The following is a 15,000-nucleotide window of genomic DNA, read 5'->3' on the forward strand; positions in this document are numbered from 1 at the left end:
GCTTCTGACATCACCACACACCTGTACAGAAACAGGTACGCTTCTGACATCACCACACACCTGTACAGAAACAGGTACGCTTCTGACATCATCACTACACAGCTGTACAGAAACAGGTACGCTTCTGACATCACACACACCTGTACAGAAACAGGTACGCTTCTGACATCATCACTACACACCTGTACAGAAACAGGTACGCTTCTGACATCACCACACACCTGTACAGAAACAGGTACACTTCTGACATCACTACACACCTGTACAGAAACAGGTACGCTTCTGACATCATCACACGCACCTGTACAGAAACAGGTACGCTTCTGACATCACCACACACCTGTACAGAAACAGGTACGCTTCTGACATCACACACACCTGTACAGAAACAGGTACGCTTCTGACATCACCACACACCTGTACAGAAACAGGTACGCTTCTGACATCACCACACACCTGTACAGAAACAGGTACGCTTCTGACATCATCACTACACACCTGTACAGAAACAGGTACGCTTCTGACATCACCACACACCTGTACAGAAACAGGTACACTTCTGACATCACACACACCTGTACAGAAACAGGTACGCTTCTGACATCACCACACACCTGTACTGAAACAGGTACACTTCTGACATCACACACACCTGTACAGAAACAGGTACGCTTCTGACATCATCACTACACACCTGTACAGAAACAGGTACACTTCTGACATCATCACACACCTGTACAGAAACAGGTACACTTCTGACATCACCACACACCTGTACAGAAACAGGTACACTTCTGACATCACTACACACCTGTACAGAAACAGGTACGCTTCTGACATCATCACTACACACCTGTACAGAAACAGGTACGCTTCTGACATCATCACTACACACCTGTACAGAGACAGGTACGCTTCTGACATCACCACACACCTGTACAGCAACAGGTACGCTTCTGACATCACCACACAGCTGTACAGAAACAGGTATGCTTCTGACATCATCACACACCTGTACAGAAACAGGTACGCTTCTGACATCATCACTACACACCTGTACAGGAACAGGTACGCTTCTGACATCATCACTACACACCTGTACAGAAACAGGTACGCTTCTGACATCACCACACACCTGTACAGCAACAGGTACGCTTCTGACATCATCACTACACACCTGTACAGCAACAGGTACGCTTCTGACATCACCACACACACCTGTACAGAAACAGGTACGCTTCTGACATCATCACTACACAGCTGTACAGAAACAGGTACTCTTCTGACATCATCACTACACAGCTGTACAGAAACAGGTACGCTTCTGACATCATCACTACACACCTGTACAGAAACAGGTACGCTTCTGACATCATCACTACACAGCTGTACAGAAACAGGTACGCTTCTGACATCATCACTACACACCTGTACAGAGACAGGTACGCTTCTGACATCACCACACACCTGTACAGCAACAGGTACGCTTCTGACATCATCACACACCTGTACAGACACAGGTACACTTCTGACATCATCACTGCACTTTCTCTGTGTTAGGATCTCTCACTGGATGCCGGTGCAGCAGGCTCCACTACGGATCTTTCTGGAAAAATGTCTGTTTACAGAAGGGCAAAAAGCCTCGACCGCAGAGTTACAGAGTCCTCCATGACGGTGAGAGGAACACTGTTATCAGCTGCGCTAATAATCTCAGACCCTCTTTAAGTGTCATTAATTTACAGATCCTCTTTAAGTGGGATTAATTTACAAATCCTCGTTAAGTGGGATTAATTTACAGACCCTCGTTAAGTGGGATTAATTTACAGATCTTCGTTAAGTGGGATTAATTTACAGATCTTCGTTAAGTGGGATTTATTTACAGATCCTCGTTAAGTGGGATTAATTTACAGATCCTCGTTAAGTGGGATTAATTTACAGATCTTCGTTAAGTGGGATTTATTTACAGATCCTCGTTAAGTGGGATTAATTTACAGATCTTCGTTAAGTGGGATTAATTTACAGATCCTCGTTAAGTGGGATTAATTTACAGGCCCTCGTTAAGTGGGATTAGTTCAGATTTATTTAAAATGAGAAACCAATTAGTATCAAACTGTGTGTGTGTGTGTGTGCTTGCTAACTTTGTACTACAGTTAAGTATAAAAGGTTTGACACGTCTGACTGGGTCGTCTAAGTATTTTCTGAGTGTGTGTGTGTGTTTGTGTGTGTGTGTATCGGGTTTAGCTGCCAGTGGAGCCCTCACACTCCCCTGATATAAATAGCTGTTAGCAGCGTCAAATCTTCTGAAAGCTGAAACACACACTCACTATCACACACACACACACACACACATGCAATTCATAAGCAGCCATACGGAAGGAAACACCGAGTGTGTGAACACAGATGTGTGTGAAGACGAGTACACAGATGAAGCTCAATAAGAATAAGGTACTCAGATTTCAAACGCTGTAGTGTGTGCATGGTTTACGTTTGTTAAATTAAAAACTAGTGATAAACAGATACATAGATAGGTAGATAGATAGACAGATAGATAGATAGATAAATAGACAAACAAACTTTAAGTAGACAAATACATCATAGACATTTTTAAAAATAAAATAAATTATTTCTTCAATAGTCTAAAAGAACACAGTACTGGCTATGGTTTTGTTAGCATGCTAGCTTCATACAGCTATATTCTGTATAATCACAGAGTTCTAAATATTATTTACTCTAAAATTTCAGTTAAATCATTGTGTTATAGTTAATTAAATGCCTTTATTCTGCACTCGTGTTGTTAGCTGAAAGTTATTTAGTGATTATATGACTGATATTAGCATTTAACCGACATCTAGTTACACTTTCCTAGCTATTAGCTGATAATTATTAGCAGATAGCCGAAAATATGTACTTGTTTGCTAAGAATTGTAGCTCAATGCCATCAGAGAAATATGTAAATGTATAAAGTATAGAGACGTACGGCAGATAGAACGGCTTTGTATTTGTACGTATTATTATTATGTTTTCATTTCTGTTCAAAGAGTAAATGGATCTTGATTAATATTCGTGAAAATGAAATATTATTATGAATGTTGTTGTTATTACAGTGTGAGTGGAGACGAGAGTTTAGCTGCGTGGATTTAGTGCCTTGTTTTATTTTCCAGCCTGATCTGCTGAACTTTAAGAAAGGATGGATGACCAAACTGTACGAGGATGGCGTGGTAAGTGTGTGTGTGTGTGTGTGTGTGTGTGTGTGCAACCTTAAAAAGTGAACACATTTAATTTTGATAGATGGAGGTAATAATAATAATAATAATAATAATAATGATATTGTTTCATGCAAAGAAAAATCTTAGATTCCTTTCAGAAAAAAGAATATATAATTATGATATAACTTCTAAAATATTAGTGCATTAGTGATTAAAAATGTGCAAAAATATAAAAGCAATAAATAAAATTGTACGTTGAATGAAGAATTAAAAAATATCACACTTACAAATGTAATTTATTCTAAAATGAAATCTAAAGGTTTGCTGAAAAGACGTTTATAAAATAAGTTTTAAAAAGGTGTTAATAAGGAAACGTAACATGGAGGTGATGGTTTTAAACGTGTTTCCTGAGAAGAAGGAAATGGTTTTAGATCCTGGGAGTGCAGAAACTAAACACAGCTTAAACTGTTTAAACAATAACAAACCTAAACGAGACTTTTATTCACTTTAAACGAGCAATCAGGAATCTGTGAATAGTCTCGAGTGCTCAGTAAATAGCTTTAGAATCGATTAGTAGCTAATGTAGTTCTTTAAGAATATACGTAATATATTTATGTTTTTTTTTAAATGATTTTTAGTTGTTGGAGTAGAGATCATTGGTGTGGTTTTCTGTAGTCTTACACTAATCCAGTTTACTGCTAACAGACTCATGGACTGGTTTTTCTAAAAGTTCGCAAGAAAAAGATTATAAAATAAGTTTAAAATAGTTATTAAGAAGGAAAGGTAACATGGAGGCGATTGTTTTAAACAGAGCATGTTTAATGAGAAGCCTGACTTTAGAAGGAAATTATTTTAACTCAACAAACTGATCATGAAGGCCGGCTCGAGCTTGGGCTGCTCTCTGGAGAGGTTTGAGGTAGTGGTGGTGGAGAAGAGGACACTCAGTAAACTCACAGATGTTCTGGACAATAAACAGCATCTGCTCCATGACCTACTGGTTAAACAGCGGAGCTCCTTCAGTAGGAGACTCGTTCAGCTCGGCTGTAGAAAGGAGCTGTACAGGAGCGATCACACTGTACAACAGATCATCAGAACTTTACTGTCATCCATTATCCATATCCACTTTCCATATCCACTATCCACTGTCCACTTTACCTCTTTTCATTTTTCAGTCTTCACAATGTTTACACTGTGTATAGTGTTTACACTGGGTATAGTGTTTACACTGGGTATAGTGTTTACACTGTGTATTCATATCCACTATCCATATTCATATCCACTATTCATATCCATATCCACTATCCACTATCCATATCCACTATCCACTATTCATATCCACTCTCCATATCCATATCCACTATCCACTATCCATATCCACTATCCATATCCACTATCCACTATCCATATCCACTATCCATATCCACTATCCATATCCACTATCCACTATCCATATCCACTATCCATATTCATATCCACTATTCATATTCACTATCCATTATCCATATCCATATCCACTATCTATATCTACTACATAAATTATACAGTAAAGTGCACAAGTGCAAACATGTGCAGACAGTACAAGACAGTACAAAACAGTACCAGACAGTACAGTGACTACTGGGACAGACAGTGAGTCCCAGTGCAGCGCCGACCAGCACACAGTTCTGTTTAAAGTGAACCCAGTGACAATAGTGCAAATAGTACAAGAGTACGAAACAAGTAGCTGAAATAGTGTAAACATAAGAGTAGCAGCCTATGTACAATATAATATAATGAGTATTGTAGCAGCATAAACATGTGCAAAAACTTGCAAAAAAAAATTGCAGAGAGGATGCTTAGTTGTGTGTGTATATTGGTATGTGTGTGTGTTTTTTCAGTCCAGTTACTGAGTATTGAGGAGTCTGATGGCTTGGGGGAAGAAACTATTGCACAGTCTGGTCGTGAGGGCCCGAATGCTTCGGTACCGTTTACCAGACAGCAGGAGGGTGAAGAGTGTGTGAGAGGGGTGTGTGTGTGTGGGGTGTGTGGGGCTCTCTGTATGCTGACTCGTCGTTCTTGCTGATGAGACCCACCACGGTCGTGTCATCGGTGAACTTGATGATGTGATCGAGCTGTGCATTGCTACACAGTCGTGAGTCAGCAGAGTGAACAGCAATGGACTGAGCACACAGCCCTGTGGGGCCCCAGTGCTCAGTGTGGTGGTGTTGGAGATGCTGTTCCCGATCCAGACTGACTGAGGGAGATGTTCAGGCCCAGCAGGTTCAGCTTTCCGATCAAGTGCTGAGGAATGATTGTGTTGAATGCTGAACTAAAGTCTATGAACAGCATTCGAACATAAGTGTCTTTATTGTCCAGGTGGATGAGGGCCAGATGGAGAGTGGTGGTGATGGTGTCATCTGTTGAGCGGTTGGGGCGGTAAGCGAATTGCAGGGGGTCCAGTGAGGGAGGCAGCAGGGTCTTGATGTGCCTCATGACGAGCCTCTCGAAGCACTTCATGATGATGGGTGTAAGTGCAACGGGACGGTAGTCATTGAGGCAAGACACTGAAGACTTCTTTGGCACGGGGACGATGGTGGTGGCCGTGAAGCACGTCGGAACAACGGTGCTGCACAGGGAGGTGTTGAAGATGTCCGTGAAAACATTTGCCAACTGGTCTGCACATCTCCTGAGCACCCTGCCAGGAATGTTGTCTGGTCCAGCAGCCATCCGCAGATTGACTCTGTGTAGAGTCTTCCTCACATCGGCCGTGGTTAGACACAGCACCTGGTCATTGAGAGGAGCGGTGGTCTTCCTTGCCGTCATGCCATTCTGTGCCTCAAACCAAGAGTAGAAGTTGTTCAGTGCATCTGGGAGGGAGGCATCACTGTCACAGGCAGGTGATGTCCTGTAGGTGGTGATGGCCTGGATGCCCTTCCTCATGCGCCGGGTGTCTCTGCTGGTCTTGAAGTGGTCGTGGATTCTCTGGGCGTGTGTGCGCTTTGCCTCTCTGATGGCCCGGGACAGTTTGGCCCTTGCTGTTCTTAGGGCCGCCTTGTCGCCTGCTCTGAAGGAGGAGTCTCGGGTCCTCAGTAGCGCACGCACCTCTGCAGTCATCCACGGCTTCTGGTTGGAGCGTGAGGTGATGGTCTTGGAGGCGGTGACGTCATCAATGCACTTGCTGATATAGCAGGTCACTGATGTCGCATATTCCTCCAAGTTGGTGAAGTCGCTGTCAGTTGCCGCTTCCCTGAACATGTGCCAGTCAGTGTGTTCAAAACAGTCCTGAAGAGCAGTAATGGCTCCTGCTGGCCAGGTTTTCACCTGCTTCAGAACCGGTTTGGAGCATCTGACGAGCAGTCTGTATGCTGGCATTAACATAACAGAGATGTGGTCTGAGTAGCCGAGGTGGGGGCGGGGCCCCGCACGGTACATGCTGGGGATGTTTGTGTAAACAAGGTCCAGCGTGTTCTTCCCTCCCGTTGCAAAGTCCACATGCTGATGGAATTTCGGGAGCACTGACTTGAGATTTGCATGGTTGAAATCTCCGGCAACAATAAACAGTTTCAATTCTGCAGCTCGCTAATAGCCCCATACAGTTCACGGAGCGCCTCCTTAGCATTAGCGTTAGCACTGGGGGGAATGTATACACCGATTATGAAAACAGTAGTGAATTCCCGTGGTAAATAAAAAGGTCTACATCTAACAGTCATAAACTCCACCAGCGATGAGCAGTAACTAGAGACTAGCACAGAGTTCTTGCACCATTCCGTGTTGATGTAAACACACAAGCCGCCGCCGCGAGCCTTACCGCACAGAGCTGTGTTTCTGTCGGCTCGAAACGAGGCTAGCCCGTCTAGCTGAATGGCGGCGTCCGGAACTCTGTCGCTGAGCCATGTCTCCGTGAAAACAAAGGCGCAGCAGACTCTAAACTCACGCCATGTAGTTTGCTGGAGTCGGATGTAGTCCAATTTATTGTCCAAGGAGCAGATATTGGAGAGCAGGATGGACGGGAGAGCCGGCCGGCTAGGGTTTGCTTTTAGCCTAGCACGGACCCCCGCCCTCTTGCCGCGCTTCTGCTTTCTCGCGCACCGCTTGCGACGTCCCCTCCCCCGGCCACCGGCATCAGGCGACGCAGAGGGTTGGAGGCCTGGTCCCCACAGCAAGCCGAGATCGTGTAGCTTCTCCAGCAGATCATCATGCAGAACAGCTGTAGTGTTGTTTCTGAAACTTGTGAGTGTCTGGCAGTGGTATACACGAACACCGGTAGCTCCGATGTCCATGTGCCGTGAAAAGTTGGGCTAAAGACAAAAATAGCACCATTTTGTATCCGGAGTGGCCACTGCGTGCTACTGCCGTGCCGCCATCTTGGAAAAAACTATCCACTATCCATATCCATATCCACTGTCCACTATCCATATCTACTGTCCATTATCCATATCCACTATCCATATCCATATCCACTGTCCACTATCCATATCTACTGTCCATTATCCATATCCACTATCCATATCCATATCCACTGTCCACTATCCATATCCACTATCCACTATCCATATCCACTATCCACTATCCATATCCACTATCCATATCCACTATCCACTATCCATATCCACTATCCATATCCATATCCACTGTCCACTATTCATATCCACTATCCATATCCACTATCCATATCCACTATCCACTATCCATATCCACTATCCACTATCCATATCCATATCCACTGTCCACTATCCATATCCACTATCCATATCCACTATCCACTATCCATATCCACTATCCACTATCCATATCCATATCCACTGTCCACTATCCATATCCACTATCCATATCCACTATCCACTATCCACTATCCATATCCATATCCACTATCCATATCCACTGTCCACTATCAATATCCACTATCCACTATCCATATCCACTATCCACTATCCACTATCCATATCCACTATCCACTATCCACTATCCATATCCACTATCCATATCCACTGTCCACTATCCATATCTACTGTCCATTATCCATATCCACTATCCACTATCCATATCCACTATCCACTATCCACTGTCCACTGTCCACTGTCCACTATCCATATCCACTATCCACTATCCATATCCATATCCACTGTCCACTATCCACTATCCACTATCCATATCCACTATCCATATCCACTGTCCACTATCCATATCCCCTATCCATATCCACTATCCATATCCATATCCACTGTCCACTATCCACTATCCACTATCCATATCCACTATCCATATCCACTATCCACTATCCATATCCACTATCCATATCCACTATCCACTATCCATATCCACTATCCATATCCACTATCCATATCCACTATCCACTATCCATATCCATATCCACTGTCCACTGTCCACTATCCATATCTACTATCCATTATCCATATCCATATCCACTATCCATATCCATATCCATATCCACTATCCACTATCCATATCCATATCCACTGTCCACTGTCCACTATCCATATCTACTGTCCATTATCCATATCCACTATCCACTATCCACTATCCATATCCACTATCCACTATCCATATCCACTATCCATATCCACTATCCACTATCCATATCCACTATCCACTATCCATATCCATTATCCATATCCACTATCCACTATCCACTGTCCACTATCCATATCTACTGTCCATTATCCATATCCACTATCCACTATCCATATCCATTATCCATATCCACTATCCACTATCCATATCCACTATCCATATCCACTATCCATATCCACTATCCACTATCCATATCCATTATCCATATCCACTATCCACTGTCCATATCCACTATCCATATCCACTATCCACTGTCCACTATCCATATCTACTGTCCATTATCCATATCCACTATCCACTATCCATATCCATATCCACTATCCATATCCATTATCCATATCCACTATCCACTATCCATATCCACTATCCATATCCACTATCCACTATCCACTATCCATATCCATATCCACTATCCACTGTCCATATCCACTATCCATATCCACTATCCACTGTCCACTATCCATATCTACTGTCCATTATCCATATCCACTATCCACTATCCATATCCACTATCCACTATCCATATCCATATCCACTATCCATATCCACTATCCACTATCCACTATCCACTATCCATATCCACTATCCATATCCACTATCCACTATCCACTATCCATATCCATTATCCATATCCACTATCCACTGTCCATATCCACTATCCATATCCACTATCCACTGTCCACTATCCATATCTACTGTCCATTATCCATATCCACTATCCACTATCCATATCCACTATCCATATCCACTATCCACTGTCCACTATCCATATCTACTGTCCATTATCCATATCCACTATCCACTATCCATATCCATTATCCATATCCATATCCATATCCACTATCCACTATCCATATCCATTATCCATTATCCATTATCCATATCCACTGTCCACTATCCATATCTACTATCCATATCCACTATCCACTGTCCACTATCCATATCTACTGTCCATTATCCATATCCACTATCCACTATCCATATCCACTATCCATATCCACTATCCACTGTCCACTATCCATATCTACTATCCATATCCATATCCATATCCACTATCCATATCCACTATCCACTATCCACTATCCATATCCACTATCCACTATCCATATCCATTATCCATATCCACTATCCACTATCCACTGTCCACTATCCATATCTACTGTCCATTATCCATATCCACTATCCATATCCATTATCCATTATCCATATCCATATCCATATCCACTATCCACTGTCCACTGTCCACTATCCATATCTACTATCCATTATCCATATCCATATCCATATCCACTATCCATATCCATATCCATATCCACTATCCACTATCCATATCCACTATCCACTGTCCACTGTCCACTATCCATATCCATTATCCATATCCACTATCCACTGTCCACTGTCCACTGTCCACTATCCATATCCATTATCCATATCCACTATCCACTGTTCACTATCCACTGTCCACTTTACCTCTTTTCATTTTTCAGCCTTCACAATGTTTACACTGTGTATAATGTTTACACTGTTTATAGTGTTTACATTGTGTATAGTGTTTACACTCTTTATAGTGTTTACACTGTGTATAGTGTTTACACTGTGTATAGTGTTTACACTGTTTCTAGTGTTTACACTGTGTATAGTGTTTACACCATGTATAGTGTTTACACTGTTTCTAGTCTTTACACTGTTTCTAGTGTTTACACTGGGTATAATGTTTACACTGTTTCTAGTGTTTACACTGTGTATAGAGTTTACACCGTTTCTAGTGTTTACACTGTGCATAGAGTTTACACTGTTTCTAGTGTTTACACTGTTTCTAGTGTTTACACTGTGTATAATGTTTACACCATTTCTAGTGTTTACACTGTGTATAGAGTTTACACTCTTTATAGTGTTTACACTGTGTATAGTGTTTACACTCTTTATAATGTTTACACTGTGTATAGTGTTTACACTCTTTATAATGTTTACACTGTGTATAATGTTTACACTGTTTCTAGTGTTCACACTGTGTATAGTGTTTACACTCTTTATAGTGTTTACACTGTGTATAGAGTTTACACTCTTTATAGTGTTTACACTGTGTATAGTGTTTACACTCTTTATAATGTTTACACTGTGTATAATGTTTACACTGTTTCTAGTGTTCACACTGTGTATAGTGTTTACACTCTTTATAGTGTTTACACTGTGTATAATGTTTACACTCTTTATAATGTTTACACTGTGTATAGTGTTTACACTGTTTCTAGTGTTCACACTGTGTATAATGTTTACACTATTTCTAGTGTTTACACCGTTTCTAGTGTTTACACTGTGTATAATGCTTACACTGTGTATAGTGTTTACACTGTGTATAATGTTTACACTGTTTCTAGTGTTTACACTGTTTCTAGTGTTTACACTGTGTATAATGTTTACACCGTTTCTAGTGTTTACACTGTGTATAGTGTTTACACTCTTTATAATGTTTACACTGTGTATAATGTTTACACCGTTTCTAGTGTTCACACTGTGTATAATGTTTACACTGTTTCTAGTGTTTACACCGTGTATAGTGTTTACACTGTGTATAGTGTTTACACTGTGTATAATGCTTACACTGTTTCTAGTGTTTACACTGTTTCTAGTGTTTACACTGTGTATAATGTTTACACTGTTTCTAGTGTTTACACCGTTTCTAGTGTTTACATTGTGTATAATGTTTACACTGTTTCTAGTGTTTACACTGTGTATAGTGTTTACACTGTTTATAGTGTTTACACTGTGTATAATGTTTACACTGTTTCTAGTGTTTACACCGTTTCTAGTGTTTACATTGTGTATAATGCTTACACTGTTTCTAGTGTTTACACTGTGTATAATGTTTACACTGTGTATAGTGTTTACACTGTGTATAATGCTTACACCGTTTCTAGTGTTTACACCGTTTCTAGTGTTTACATTGTGTATAATGCTTACACTGTGTATAATGTTTACACCGTTTCTAGTGTTCACACTGTGTATAGTGTTTACACTGTTTATAGTGTTTACACTGTGTATAATGTTTACACTGTTTCTAGTGTTTACACTGTGTATAATGTTTACACCGTTTCTAGTGTTTACACCGTTTCTAGTGTTTACATTGTGTATAATGCTTACACTGTGTATAATGTTTACACCGTTTCTAGTGTTCACACTGTGTATAGTGTTTACACTGTTTATAGTGTTTACACTGTGTATAATGTTTACACTGTTTCTAGTGTTTACACTGTGTATAATGTTTACACCGTTTCTAGTGTTTACACCGTTTCTAGTGTTTACATTGTGTATAATGCTTACACTGTGTATAATGTTTACACCGTTTCTAGTGTTCACACTGTGTATAATGTTTACACCGTTTCTAGTGTTTACACTGTGTATAGTGTTTACACTGTGTATAATGCTTACACTGTGTATAATGTTTACACCGTTTCTAGTGTTTACATTGTGTATAATGCTTACACTGTGTATAATGTTTACACTGTGTATAATGTTTACGATGTTTATAGTGTTTACACTGTGTATAGTGTTTACACCGTTTGTAGTGTTTACACTGTGTATAGTGTTTACACCGTTTGTAGTGTTTACACTGTGTATAGTGTTTACACCGTTTGTAGTGTTTACACTGTGTATAGTGTTTACACTGTGTATAATGTTTACAGTGTTTACACTGTTTATAGTGTTTACAGTGTTTTCACCTCACTGCACCACATCACACTCTCACACTGTGTTCTGTTTTAGATATTTATTCTTATTTTATTTCCTTTTTAATGTTAAATTACTCTTAGTATAATTATAATTCTAACTGTCTGTGCTGCTGTAATGGGTGAATTTCCCTCTGGGATGAATAAAGTGATCTATCTATCTATCTATCTATCTATCTATCTATCTATGTATCTATCTATCTATCTATCTATCTATGTTCTGCCTCTTCTCTAGATAAAAAACAAATGTTTGTGCTGTTTAACACAATGTAGGGAATGTGCTGAATGTGAGGATCAGAATCTATCGTCATACAAAGATTAAAAAAAATTAAAATATCCTATGAATGAAATATGATGTGTATTATCTAACGTGTGTGTGTGTGTGTGTTTCAGTGGAAGAAACACTGGTTTGTTCTGACTGATCAGAGTCTGAGATATTACAGAGACTCCATCGCTGAGGAGGTTAGTCTCAGTGTTTGGTGTGTATTATCTAACGTGTGTGTGTGTGTGTGTCAGTGTGTGTGTGAGAGAGAGACAGAGACTGTATGTGTGTGAGTCTGTGTGAGTCTGTATGATTGTGTGTGGTTGAGTGTGTCTGAGATTCTGTGTGCAAGTGATTGTGAGTCTGTTTGTGTGTGTGTGTGTGTGTGTGTGTGTGTGTGTGACTTACATCAGTGTGTATTACCTCAGGCGGCGGATCTGGATGGAGAGATTGATTTGTCCACTTGTTATGATGTCACTGAGTTTCCAGTACAGAGGAACTACGGCTTCCAAATCCATGTGAGTCTCTCACTGTCCACTTTATTAGGAACACCTGTACACCTGCTCATTCATACAGGTTTCTAATCAGCCAATCATGTGGCATCAGCACATAAAAGCATAAAATCATGCAGATACAGGTCAAGAGCTTCAGTTAATGTTCACATCAAACATCAGAATGAAGAAAAAGTGTGATCTCTGTGACTTTCACTGTGGCATGGTTGTTGGTACCAGATGGGCTGGTTTGAGTTTTTCGGAAACTGCTGATCTCCTGCTGGGATTTTCACACACAACAGTCTCTAGAGTTTACACAGAATGGTGTGAAAAACAAAAACCATCCTGTGAGCGGAGGATCTGCAGGCTGATGAGAGAGATCAGAGGAGAATGAGCAGACTGGTCTGAGCTGACAGGAAGGATATAATAACTTATATAATAAGTCACCATACTTGGCCACAAGTCACTTCACTATCACTATAATCACTCTTTACAACCGTGGTGAGCAGAAAAGCATCTTAGCATGTACAACACATCGAACCCTGAGGTGGATGAGCTACAACAGCAGAAGACCTCATCAGGTTCCTCTCCTCTCAGCCAGGAACAGGAATCATGAGCACAGACTCACCCACACTGGACAGCTGAAGATTAGAAAAAAAACAATCACCTGATCTTTATCCGATCTTTACCTGATATGTAACTGTGAATTAGTTTTTATTCAACAGTATAACAGCGAGCACAGATAACTGTGATAATCACACCATCAGCCGCAGTATTCTCTAATTATTCTGCTGCTGTTAGAGATTTATTTAAATCATTGTCTTCTTCTCACCTTGTGTTTGAGATCAGTGTATTTCATTATGTGTTTGTATTAGTATAAATTAATTTTATTAAAATTGTCTTTGGCTGTCGTAATACATCGTGTTTGACAAAAAAAAAAACATGACCTTCTTTATCACTCTGCAAGTGCTGGGTGTAATGGCGTAAACATCACTAAAGAGAATCTCCTGTAAACTTCACATACACAAATAAATCAGCTCAGGAATCCGACAAGTAGATAAAACACGGTTCAGGCGTTTTTAATGATTTATTAACGTTTGTGAGGTTGGGGACGTGGCAGCCAGGTACAGGTGATCAGTTTATAAACTGTCTCTCTGTCTCTCAGAGTAAGGAGGGAGCGTTCACTCTCTCCGCTATGACTTCTGGGATACGGAGGAACTGGATTCAGGCCATCATGAAGAGCGTGAGACCCACGATCACGCCCGACGTCACACGGTACATTTACTGTTCCTCTTATCTAACTAATGTAGTTTACGGTTCTAATTCTCCCAAACAGCCTCAATGCAACAGCCTCATTACAACATGTCCGTTTGTTAGCGTGTTTACGGTAGGCGTGTTACTCCAGCGCTTACGGTAGTTTGTTTATTTGTTAGCGTGTTTACGGTAGGCGTGTTACTCCAGCGCTTACGGTAGTTTGTTTATTTGTTAGCGTGTTTACGGTAGGCGTGTTACTCCAGCGCTTACGGTAGTTTGTTTATTTGTTAGCGTGTTTACGGTAGGCGTGTTACTCCAGCGCTTACGGTAGTTTGTTTACTTGTTAGTGTGTTTACGGTAGGCGTGTTACTCCAGCGCTTACGGTAGTTTGTTTACTTGTTAGTGTGTTTACGGTAGGCGTGTTACTCCAGCGCTTACGGTAGTTTGTTTACTTGTTAGTGTGTTTACGGTAGGCGTGTTACTCCAGCGCT

At 40.9% G+C, this 15,000-nt stretch overlaps 1 protein-coding gene across 8 annotated transcripts in view; it reads left to right on the forward strand.

Moving 5' to 3' along the window:
• Window positions 1–15,000, forward strand: part of si:ch73-103b11.2 (trichohyalin) — an 82,220-nt gene that overhangs the window by 46,582 nt on the left and 20,638 nt on the right. For all 8 annotated transcript variants that reach the window (XM_053235732.1, XM_053235742.1, XM_053235729.1 and 5 more), the window contains 5 exons: window positions 1,561–1,674; window positions 3,162–3,218; window positions 12,896–12,964; window positions 13,193–13,282; window positions 14,421–14,530. In XM_053235732.1, the coding sequence (XP_053091707.1) occupies window positions 1,561–1,674; window positions 3,162–3,218; window positions 12,896–12,964; window positions 13,193–13,282; window positions 14,421–14,530 (440 nt within the window). The remainder of the gene's footprint in view (window positions 1–1,560; window positions 1,675–3,161; window positions 3,219–12,895; window positions 12,965–13,192; window positions 13,283–14,420; window positions 14,531–15,000) is intronic.

This window comes from Pangasianodon hypophthalmus, chromosome 1, assembly GCF_027358585.1.
Source record: "Pangasianodon hypophthalmus isolate fPanHyp1 chromosome 1, fPanHyp1.pri, whole genome shotgun sequence".
In the NCBI taxonomy this organism is placed as follows: domain Eukaryota; kingdom Metazoa; phylum Chordata; class Actinopteri; order Siluriformes; family Pangasiidae; genus Pangasianodon; species Pangasianodon hypophthalmus.